This window comes from Aotus nancymaae, unplaced genomic scaffold (assembly GCF_030222135.1).
Source record: "Aotus nancymaae isolate 86718 unplaced genomic scaffold, 86718_ANA_hifiasm-v0.15.2.pri h1tg000014l, whole genome shotgun sequence".
In the NCBI taxonomy this organism is placed as follows: Eukaryota; Metazoa; Chordata; class Mammalia; order Primates; family Aotidae; genus Aotus; species Aotus nancymaae.
In genome coordinates this window covers 60,316,150-60,327,816 of record NW_026988425.1, presented here as the reverse complement: position 1 = coordinate 60,327,816, position 11,667 = coordinate 60,316,150, and the positions used below count along the sequence as shown (strand labels likewise).

The following is an 11,667-nucleotide window of genomic DNA, read 5'->3' as shown; positions in this document are numbered from 1 at the left end:
GGGCTACTGGCACTTGTGGCCCAAGAAGGGAATAGGGGTGAGATCAATTATTCAAGTAGAGACCTTCAGTTAATTTGAACAATCATGAGATGGTCTGATACTGTGTTGTTGCCATGGTAATCCTGCTCAGTACTCTAGGCTCAAACATTTGGTGTGTGTGCATGGCTGAGGAGCCAATGGAGTGAAGCTGCCATCTGTCAGATTATAACTGAGTGCCTCTGGGTCAAAATCCTGCCTAGGTGAAACAATCATTTTCTTCACTGACCAGATGAGGCAGGGAGTTGAGTCCTGATGGAATCTCATTCCTGATACTAAGAGCCTGGCTGCAGCAGCTGGGCATGACCTGTTACACAGACAGTGCCAGATGGGGCAGTACAACTATAAAGCAGTAATGGAGGTGTCCTAAGGCAAGCTCAGGGAGGGAAGACAGACGCTTCCTTTGTTTGTCAAATGCTTTTTTCTGGATCAATTGAGGTAATCATGTGGATCTTTTCCTTTATTCTATTAATACAGTGTATTCCATTGATTACTTTTTGTATGTTGGCATGCATTAATCTGTTTTCCATCTCGTAGCTTCGCCTTCTCCGGAATACCATATAAATGAAATCATCCAGTATGTAGCATTTTGAGACTGGCATTTTAAATTTGGTATAATGCTTTTGAGATTCACCTTTGTATTCCTGGGGTAAATGTCGCTGGGTCATGGTGTCAAATTTTTTTATCATGCTGGACTCAATTTGCTAATATTTTGTTTAGGATTTTTGCATCTATATTTATAACGGTATTGGTCTATAGTTTTCTTTTCTAACTGTTCCATTCTCCTCTATTTTTGGAAGAGTTTGAGAAAGATTTGTGTTAACTCTTCTTTAATCATTTGATAGCATTCATCAGTGAAGCTATCTGGTCCTAGGCTGTTTTTCTTGCACATTTTTTGATTACTGATTCAATCTCTATTTGTTGTAAGTCAAGATTTTCTAGTGACTTTTGTGTGTTAACTTTGTATCCTGCAACTTTGCTATTACATAATCACTTATTAGTATCAGAAGGTTTTCTGTTGATTCATTGGGATTTTCCATATAGACAATCATGTAATCTATGAACAAAGACATAGATTCTTGCTTTCTTCCTTTCCAATCTGTGTACCTGTTCTTTTTCTTGTATTATTGCATTAGTATGACTTCTAGAATGACACTGAATAACAATGGTGAGAAGGAGGAACATCTTTGCCTCGTTCTTTTTTTTTTTTGAGACAAAATCTCGCTCTGTCACCCAGGCTGCTGTGCAGTGGCACGATCTTGGCTTACTGCAAGCTCCACCTCCTGGGTTCAAGCGATTCTCCTACCTCAGCCTCCCTAGTAGCTGAGATTACAGGTGCGTACCACCACGCCCGGCTAGTTTTTTGTATTTTTAGTAGTGAAAAGGTTTTACCATGTTGGCCAGACTGGTCTGGAACTCCAGACCTCAAGTGATCCATCCACTTCGGCCTCCCAAAGTGCTGTGATTATAGGTGTGAGACACCACCCCTGGCCTTTTACCTTTTTGATCTTAGCAGAAAGGTATCCAATTTCTCATGATTAAGTATGATGTTAGATGTCTTTTATAGATGTTCTTTAAAAAAATTTTATAGTGGAAAATTCCACACCTCTACAAAGTAAACAGAATAGTGTAAGTATTCTCCATGTCCTCATTACCCAGCTTCGACTATTATCTGCGTGTTGCTATTCTTGTTTCAGCTATATCTCCACTCACTTCCCTATCCAGCACTCAACTTGTGACTTTCCTAAAATTGTAATTTATTTTTATTTTACATAAGATGAAAATCACTTTTTGGTATACAGATCTATGAGTTTTGACAAACGGAGAAAATGGAACCATGTAACCCCACCCCAACCAACGTGCAAACCAAACCAGTTCCATGACCCAAAAAATCCTCCCATGCTGCCCCTTTGTAATCAAAATGTCCCCACTCCCTAGTTCTTGGCATGCATTAATCTGTGGTCCATCCCTATAGTTTCACCTTCTCTGGTATATCATACAAATAAAATCATCCAGTAGGTAGCATTTGAGACTGGCTTTTAAAATCTGGTATAATGCTTTCGAGATTCACAAATTATTGTGTGCAACAAGAGTCTCTTTTGTGGCTGGGTGCAGTGGCTCATGCCTGTAATCCCAGCACTTTGAGAGGCTGAGACGGGTGATCACTTGAGGTCAGGGGCTCCAGACCAGCCTGGTCAACATGGTGAAACCCTATCTCTACTAAAAATATAAAAATTAGCCGGGCATCGTGGCACACCCCTGTAATTCCAGCACTCAGGAGGCTGAAGCACAAGAATTGCTTGAACCAGTGAGGCGGAGGTTGCAGTGAGCTGAGATTGTGCCACTGTACTCCAGCCTGGGTGATGGAGTGAGACTCTGTTTCAAAAAAGTGAAAAAAAAAATTAAGTTTATTTTTATTTCTGAGTAGTATTCCATTGTATGCATGTACCAGTTTGTTTATCCAATCGTTGTAGACTATTTGAGTTGTTTCCTACACTGTTGATTATGAGTAAAGCCACTATAAACATTTGCACGCAGGGTTTTGTGTGAACGCAAGTTTTCATTTCTCTTACATTGATTTTCTTTTCTAAGTTTTTAGAGGTGGGCTCTTGCTCTGTCACCCAGGTTGGAGTACAATGGTGCAATCATGATTCACTGCAGCCTCAACCTCCTGGGCTCCAGTAACCCTCCTATCTCAGCCTCGCAAGTAGCTAGGACTACAGACAAATACCACCATGTCCAGCTAATTTTTATTTTTTCTGTAGAGGGATCTCACTGTGTCGCCCAGGCTGGTCTTGAACTCCTAACCTCAAGCGATCCTCCTGCTCTGGTCTCCCAAAATGCTAGGATTACAGACGTGAGCCACTGCACTCTGCTTACATTGATTGATTTTCAAATGCTGAGATAGTTTTGCATTTCTGACATAACTCTCACTTGGCCATTTTGTATAATCCTTTTTATATATTGCTGAATTTTTCCTTAAGAATTGGGGACATTTATCTGGTTCTTTATATGTCAAATAATTTTAGATTACATCCTGGGTATTTTAAACATTATGTTGTGATTTATCAAAGTGTTAAAAAAATCTCTGGAGACACACACAAAGAGAGAGAGAGAGCAATAGAGAGAGAGAGAGAGAGAGAGTGTGTGTGTGTGTGTGTGTGTGTGTGTGTGTGTGTGAAGTATAGACTGCAAGTTCTGTCTCATTTTCTATGAGTTGTGGATCCACTGAATTCAGTTTTCAAAGCCTTTGCTCTGATGCATTGGACTTGTCCCATGCTTGTCCCTCTCAGGACTTAGGCTGGGACTAGGTGTTCTTTTGTTGTGGCTGCTGCTGTTTTTAAATCACAGTTCAGGTTTTAAAGCCTTTGCTATCCCGCTTTGCATCTGCCTTGCTTATGCATAACTCAAGAGTGGAGCCTGAGACTTGTAATTTCACAGCCACAGAATTAAAGGGTCCCCTTCTCCAGCTCTCTCCTCTCCACGTTTCCCTCACACTCTCCAGTCCCCAGAGCCCCATTTTTCTGGTCCTCTGGCTAAAAAGATGGGCTTCTCCTGGAGTTGTAGCTGTCTACACTGCCACGCAGATTCACATGACTAGAGCCACCCTTAGAGCAAAGCAGTGAGAGAGAAAAAACAGTGAAGATTTCCTTCATACTTTTTGGACTCAGGATCCCCTTTCCCAGGTTTTCCAGTTTCTCTGGTCATAAAGATGGGTTTTCTCTGAGAGTTTTAAGCACCTGCACCTCCACCACCTCAGTGCAGCTCTGTGACTGGGACCACCCTTGACATAAAACTGAGAGAATAGGAAAAAAAAAACAGCAATTGCCACACACTCTCTCCAGCTTGCAGGGGCCCTATTTTCCTTTCTCTGGACAGAATAACAGAGTTTCCCTCAGAGTTCTTGCGCTTATGCTTGTTTCCCATCATATCTGCCCTCAGGTTAAAGCTGGAAGGTAGAGTCAGCGGGCAGGAAATGTGGGACTTACTTCTGTACAGGCGACTCCAACTTTTGATGACCCTCTTGTACTGCCTGCTGTTGCTAACTTTCCAGAGTTTCTTCATGTATCTGACTTTTCTTCGTCTTCCTTTCTTTTTTTTGAGGGGGTTGTTAGTTCCCTCTCTTACCTACCTAATGTCAGCACTCTTCATTTTACCTGCCCTTATCTGTCTTTAATTTTGACATTTATACTGAGATCTTCCAATCAGTATCTTCAACCCAGACCCCGACCTCAGATGCTTTTTGTATTTTGTTCAGTTTTTAGTTGTAATCTGAGATACAGACAGTCTGTAAACAGCTTACTCCATCTGAAGTAATCATTCATGTGATTTTTTTTTTTTGAGATGGAGTCTTGCTCTGTCACCCAGGCTGAAGTGCAGTGTCATGATCTTGGCTCACTGCAACCTCTGCCTCCTGGGTTCAAGTGATTCTCCTACCTTAGCCTCCCAAGTAGCTAGTACTGCAGGTGTGCACCACGAGGCCGGGCTAATTTTTGTATTTTTGGTAGAGACAGGGTTTCACTATGCTGGTCAGGCTGGTCGCAAACTCCTGCCCTCAGGTGATCCACCCTCCTCGGCCTCCCAAAGTGCTGGGATTACAGATGTGAGCCATCGTGCCCCGCCTTATGTGATTTTTTTATTCCACTTAATACCCAAGACAGAAATATTTCTTCTCATAAGGTTTCTCTGGTCCTGTGGGCCAAGTTTTTCTAGTTCAGGAAGACAAGCATTTTGAAGCACCAGGCTCTCTACCAGGGCATGGTTCTAGTTCCCTCAAATCCCAATGGCTGGGGCCACATCTCCGGCCTCATGAGGTTGTTGGAATCCCCCACTTGTCACTCTCAGGATCCTACAATCATTCACCACCACGGAAAGCCATGGTGTCTGCACCCATACCAGATTCCTTTTCTGTCTTCATTTCTGGAAGATTTGTGTTCCTCATTCCTTTCTTGATCTTGGATATTCATTTGGGATCATTTTCTTTCTGTTTGAAAAAATCATTTTTAGAATTTTTTAAATTTTGGGTCTCCTGGTAGTGAGTTTTCTAAATTTTTGATCAAAAATCTTTCTTCAAGCTATTTCTATTGACCATATGATCCTGTATTGACGATAATTTTCTTACAGCTCACGGAAACTTTTGTTCAACTGTCATAGCTTTCATTGTTTTGGTTGACAAATCAGCTGTATAACTGCAGCTCCTATGAAGGTAACTTGTTCCTAGCTGATTTTAAGATTTTATCTCCATTTTCAGTTTTCTGCAGTTTCACTATAATGTGTTTAGCTGTAGATTTCTTTTTACCTATCCTCCCTGGAATTTGTTGGTTTCCTTAATCTGGACATTGGAGTCTAGTTTTGAAAACTCTCAGCCATTATCTACTCAAATACTGAACATGCCTCATTTTCTTACTGGTTTTCTGTTCATTCTTTTGTTTCTGGCACCTGTTGATTACTATTGCTTTTTTGTGAGGTTGACTATGTACTTATCATTTTAAAGTTTTTTATATAGAATGTCTACGTGCTTGTAGCAGGAGGTTTTCAACTTGGACTTAGTTTGCAATCTTTCCAGAACTGGACCCCATCTACTTCCCACTCATTACCGTTGAACTTCAGCTCTCACCATATCACAAAAGGAGCTCACAATTTCCCACTCTGATAGCTCTTTTTCAAATATTATCAGACACAGCCATACTACAGGATTTAATACTGTGATTAGTCATTTTTTTGAAATTTTCTCCTCTCATGAAGTCAGAGAAACCACTCTTACATAATTCTTGTATTTCAGTTTTCTTCTTCTTCCTTTTTTTTTTTTTTTTGTTGGGGAGATGTGGGGGGACTATCTTCCTCTCTTACCTACCTAATGTTGGCACTCTTTTCATTTCATCTGCCCTTATGTGTCTTTAATTTTGACATTTATACTGAGATCTTCCAATCAGTATCTTCAATCCAGACCCCTGCCCTAAGTATATCTAACTGCCTCCTGGTCACCTCCCCTTGAATGTCTCATAAGATGTTCCAACTCAAAATGTCCAAAGGTGAGCCATTATTATTCATGATCTCTATATCAAGCCTGCTTCTCTTTTGCCCTTGTCAGCCTCTTCAGTTATATGCACCCCTCAAACCCTCACCTGCCATGCTTGCTATGCTCTAGCCTTGTTAGGCTGCATTTAGTTCCTCCAAGGTGCCGTACCATTATTCACATTAGTTGCAGAATGACTTTTAAACTACATAAATGAATAAATGCCATCCACAGTTCATTGTCCCTACCTCATTCCTATGAGTTGATTAACACTTGGCAGTTACTGCTGCATGGACACAAAGGAAAAGATTGATGGCACCAAACACCCAGTCCCCTATTCTTTCACTCCTGAATCTGGGCTAGAAGGCTAGGTGGGGTCTGCCAATTCTTCTTTTGCAAGGGATATGGCTTTCAGGAGCTACAATGTTATTGGTGCCTTCTGGGCTCCAACTTGGCCACTCGGCCTAATCTCTCCCATCTCAGCAATAACTGGAGGAATGAGGTTGGATCTCAGGGCACAAGCCTACCAAGATGAACACAGTTCCAGCTGCAGCCACCCAGTGTGTGACTCCTACCCCAGCTTCTGCTCATGAACCCTCTTTCCCAAAGTTGATGAGAAATAAGAGTAGTATCTCTCATACATATATTTCCTCATATAACATGTACAGAAATGAGGGGTCTTATTACTCATTTATTTAAATACTTTATGTAGGGAGACAAGGTTAATAAACAAAAACTTTTTTCTAACTGGCTTATGATTACCAGGAAACTATATATATATTTTTGAGATGGAATCTTACTCTGTCACCCAGGCTAGAGTGCAGTGGTACGATCTCGGCTCAGTGCAACCTCTGCCTCCCTGGTTCAAATGATTCTCCTGCCTCAGCCTCCTGAGTAGCTGGGATTACAGGTGTGTGCCACCCGCCCAGCTAATTTTTGTATTTTTAGTAGAGACAGGGTTTTACCATGTTGGTCAGGCTGGTCTCAAACTCCTGACCTCATGATCTGCCTGCCTTAGACTCCCAAAGTGCTGGGATTACAGGTGTGAGCCACTACGCCTGGCCGCCAGGAAACATTTATGTTTTGATTCATAATACATTTTTGACAGAAATGTAATTTTACCCCCAAACATTATTATAGCCTTAGCTTTTAAGAGTAGAAAAATATTTATAAAGAAATTTTCTCCAGGTGCAGTGGCTCACGCCTACAATCCCAGCACTTTGGGAGGCCGAGGTGGGTGGATCACCTGAGGTCAGGAGTTCAAGACCAGCCTGGCCAATGTGGTGAAACCCCATCCCTACTAAAAATACAAAAATTAGTCCAGCATGGTGGCACATGCCTGAAATCCTAGCTACTCGAAAGGCTGAGGCAGGAAAATTCCTTGAACCCAGGAGGCAGAGGTTGCGCTGAGCTGAGATTGCAGCGCTGCACTCAAGCCTGAGCAACAGAGCAAGACTCTGTCAAAAAAAAAAAAAAAAAAAAAAAGGAAGGAAGGAAGGAAGGAAGGAAGGGGAAGGAAGGAAAAAAAAAAAAGAAATTTCGCATCCAGGCTAATGCTTGCTTTCTTTTTTCCTTCTAAAATTCCTGGGTTAGGTAATCACAAAACAGAACTTCAGTAAGTTCCATATTTGCCTTGTTTTTACAAAACTGTTTCCTTAATCTGGTTGCTACATTAGTTTTCTATGGCTGCTGTAATAAAATGCCACAAGCTAAGCAGCTTAAACAACAGAAATTTATGATCTCACAGTTCTGGAGGCTACAAGTCTGAGATCAAGGTATTAGCAGGGCCATGCTCCCTCTGAAGGCACAAAGAAAGGATCTGTTCCAGTCCTCACTCCCAGGTTCTGGTAGTTCTTTGGCTTGTGACAGGATCCACAAGATCTTCCAGTCTTCAAATGGTGTTCTCTCTCTCTCGCTCTCTGTGTGTGTGTATCCAAAGTTTCTCTTTTTATAAGGACACCAGTCACATTAGATGAGACCAACCTAACTCCAGTATGACCTCACCTTGACTAAGTATATCTACAATGACCCTATTTCCAAATATGGTACCCATTTTGAGTTACTAGAGGTTAGGACTTCAAATATGAATGTAGAGGGGACATATTACAAACCACAACAATGTCTTCCTTCATTTGTTCACCTACTGACGCCTGCTCTCCCTGGTTGTCCAGTGGTTAGGAAAGGAAAAAATAAAAAGAAATGCCTGCTCATTTTTCATGGTTCATGGCACCCTCTGAGATCTTCCAGAAATCACTGATGATCCCTTCCTTTGTGGCCACACTGGGCCCTGTCCCACCTCCACTGCATTTATTTACTTACTCACCTTCCTTCCCTATTAGGGTGTAAATTGCTTGTGGGAAGGGACCTGTTTGCTTATTTTTATATCCCTAGCATCCTGCAGACTGCACAGCACATAATTAATGATGAACAAATATTTGTAGATTTGGTTATAGGCCAATTTAAATATAGAAGAAAGCAAGCTAACTCCCAAGCATTTGTTTCAAAAAAGAAGAGAAGAGTACAGGGAATTTGTTTAATCAGGCTCAACATTTGAGAGAATCCTTCTGTACTTCAACACAAATAAAATCTTGCACGTCTAGATCTTTATCTTCCAATATAGTTACCACGTGAGGCTATTTAAATTTAAGCTAATTAACATGAAATGTAACTAAAAATTCAGTTCCTCAGTTGCATCAGCCATATTTCAATGTTCGATAGCCACATGCAGCTATTAGCTACTGCATTACTGCATTGAACATGTCCATCATTTCAATAAGTCCTACTGGATGGTGCTAGTCTAAATAGTAAACATTTGAGGAGACCATCAAAGACATTTAATAATATTAACATTATTACTTCATCCTTTCATATAAGTAGATATCACATTTTGTATTGGCAAGAAACAAAAAACAAAGTTAACTCTTTGATATTAAGGAACTCCCCATTTACTACTTAACTGTATTTGTTTAAAAGTATTTTGCTAGGGAAAGTTTGTTACATTTGAGAAATCACCTACAAAAGTTAGAAAAGCTCAGAAAATGTCTTAGCAATGACACATCAGGAAGCGACTCTCCCTGTCTCCCTCATTATTGGATTATCAAATAAACACTTAAAAATGAAAATAGACTCCAAATACCCTAGACACTCGTGAAGTTTATGGCTATATGTACACATGCTGATCACTGTGTCAGATACAGAGTAAGGCCATGTTCCCATCTAACACACAGGTTCCTAATCTGAATCTTCTGAGAATCAAACAGGTTAGTATTAAGCTGTGGGAAGCACAATTAAATCAAACTAAATTACATTTCTGCTCTCTTTCCGCCGCCCAAGATGCCGAAAGGAAAGAAGGCCAAGAGGAAGAAGGTGGCTCCGGCCCCTGCTGTCCTGAAGAAGCAGGAGGCCAAGAAAGTGGTGAATCCTCCATTTGAGAAAAGGCCTAAAAATTTTGGCATTGGACAGGACATCCAGCCCAAAAGAGATCTCACCCGCTTTGTCAAATGGCCCCGCTATATCGGGTTGCAGCGTCAGAGAGCCATCCTCTATAAGCGTCTGAAAGTGCCCCCTGCAATTAACCAGTTCACCCAGGCCCTGGACCGCCAAACAGGTACTCAGCTGCTTAAGCTGGCCCAGAAGTATAGACCAGAGACAAAGCAAGAGAAGAAGCAGAGGCTGTTGGCCCGGGCCGAGAAGAAAGTGGCTGGCAAAGGGGACATCCACATTAAGAGACCACCTTTCCTTCGAGCAGGAGTTAACACTGTCAACACCTTAGTGGAAAACAAGAAAGCTCAGCTGGTGGTGATTGCACACGACATGGATCCTATTGAGCTGGTTATCTTCTTGCCTGCTCTGTGTCATAAAATGGGAGTACCTTACTGCATTATCAAGGGGAAGGCAAGACTGGGACGTCTAGTCCACAGGAAGACCTGCACCACTGTCGCCTTCACACCCATTAACTCGGAAGACAAAGGTGCTTTGACTAAGCTGGTGGAAGCTATCCGCACCAATTACAATGACAGATATGATGAGATCTGCCGTCACTGGGGAGGCAACGTCCTGGGTCCCAAGTCTGTGGCTCGCATCGCCAAGCTCGAAAAGGCAAAGGCTAAAGAACTTGCCACAAAATTGGGTTAAATGTACACTGCTGAGTTTTCTGTAAATAAAAATAATTAAAACAATGCAAATTTTCCTTCAAAAAAAAATTACATTTCTTTTAGTTTAGAAACTGCCTTAGCAACATTTTTCCTACAATCGGTTCAGACAGGGCCTAAAATCTAGTGGAAGTCAAGGGAAAAACAACTTTCCAACGACTTATCGCAAAATCCCCTCAGGCTTACAATTAGACCATGAGAAACCAAAGGTCACCTTATGTGTCACAGAAGGTATTTATGCAAGCATCCAAGATGACCAAGTTGAATTTCAGAATGGATCTATTGATTAACTTACAGACTAAACATGTAAAGAATGTTGGATACATGAAATCATTTAGTATAAGAAATAACTATCTCATGCACAGTAAATTCGAAGGCATATTTATGGAAATATTTCAATCCTTTTCAAAATAACTACTTCAAAAATCATATTTGGTTTTGAATTATACACAATTCCTGCTTTCAAACTTCCCCGCTAGTTGTTTGTGGCCAAATATTTGCTATTATATTTGAAAATGGCTGACCCAAGGTCACTTCTTTCCCTTAAAATCTAGAAAGACAACAGTTACAAAAGGTTTTGATAATAAGGGAAGAACTTTCCATAACCTGTTACTCCAGTCTTCACCTAATTTTTCTGTGGCTGGAATCACAGTATATATATTTTTATAAATTGCCTTTTCCTTTTACCTTATGTTTATCATAAGCATTTTTTAATGTTGCCTTCCTACCTTCCTAGTTATCACTTTTACAACGTATTCAACAGACAAAGTACTGTACTGGGTTCCTTTAATTAACCATTTTCATATTATTGCCTGTTTGCATTGCTATCAGTTCTTTGCTTTTATATATAGTAACACCACAAACATCAAAATGGCTTTCTAAGACTCAGTAACACCAAGAATCTTATTTTTTTCTGATGACAATGAATTCAAAAATCAGTATTCTAATGTATATCTCTTTTTTATTTACCAGAATTTAAAACAAACTAGAAAATACAGACTTTTAAAAACAGTTTAGAATTAAATATCTAAACTATCTTTTACTGTTACAGAAAGCTTCTATTTCTAGAATTTCAGGGTGATGGGAAAATTTAGTAAATTTTTGTTACTGATCAAAATAAAAGATGCCCAGAGACTATTAATTACAAATAAATGAACATTTGATTTTTCTTATTATAGCAACTCAGAGGAATTCTTCCCTCTTTTTAAACATTTCAACACAAATTGGCTTTTACCAATTTATTTTATAACACATATCTTGCCTATATATATATTTTACCAATATATTTTGTAATAAATGCTTGATAAATAAAAACTTTTGGCTTATTGGTAGGCTTCCTTTAAAATAAAAAGATTATGTACAACTGTATATCTTTTCTCAGCACATTAACAGGAACGTTTCCAAAAATATTTAGGTAAAAAAGCTGATGTTCTATACCCTAACATATGTATATAGTTGCCTGGT

The 11,667-nt window shown here is 40.2% G+C and overlaps 1 protein-coding gene across 1 annotated transcript; it reads left to right on the top strand.

Annotated features, from left to right (window-relative positions):
- The first annotated feature begins 402 nt into the window (after window positions 1–402).
- On the top strand, window positions 403–10,243 carry LOC105723952 (large ribosomal subunit protein eL8-like). Its single transcript, XM_012462251.2, has 2 exons — window positions 403–474; window positions 9,386–10,243. Exons 1-2 carry the CDS (start codon window positions 451–453, stop codon window positions 10,184–10,186), a joined length of 825 nt encoding a protein of 274 aa, XP_012317674.2. The 5' UTR covers window positions 403–450; the 3' UTR covers window positions 10,187–10,243.
- Window positions 10,244–11,667: the final 1,424 nt, after the last annotated feature.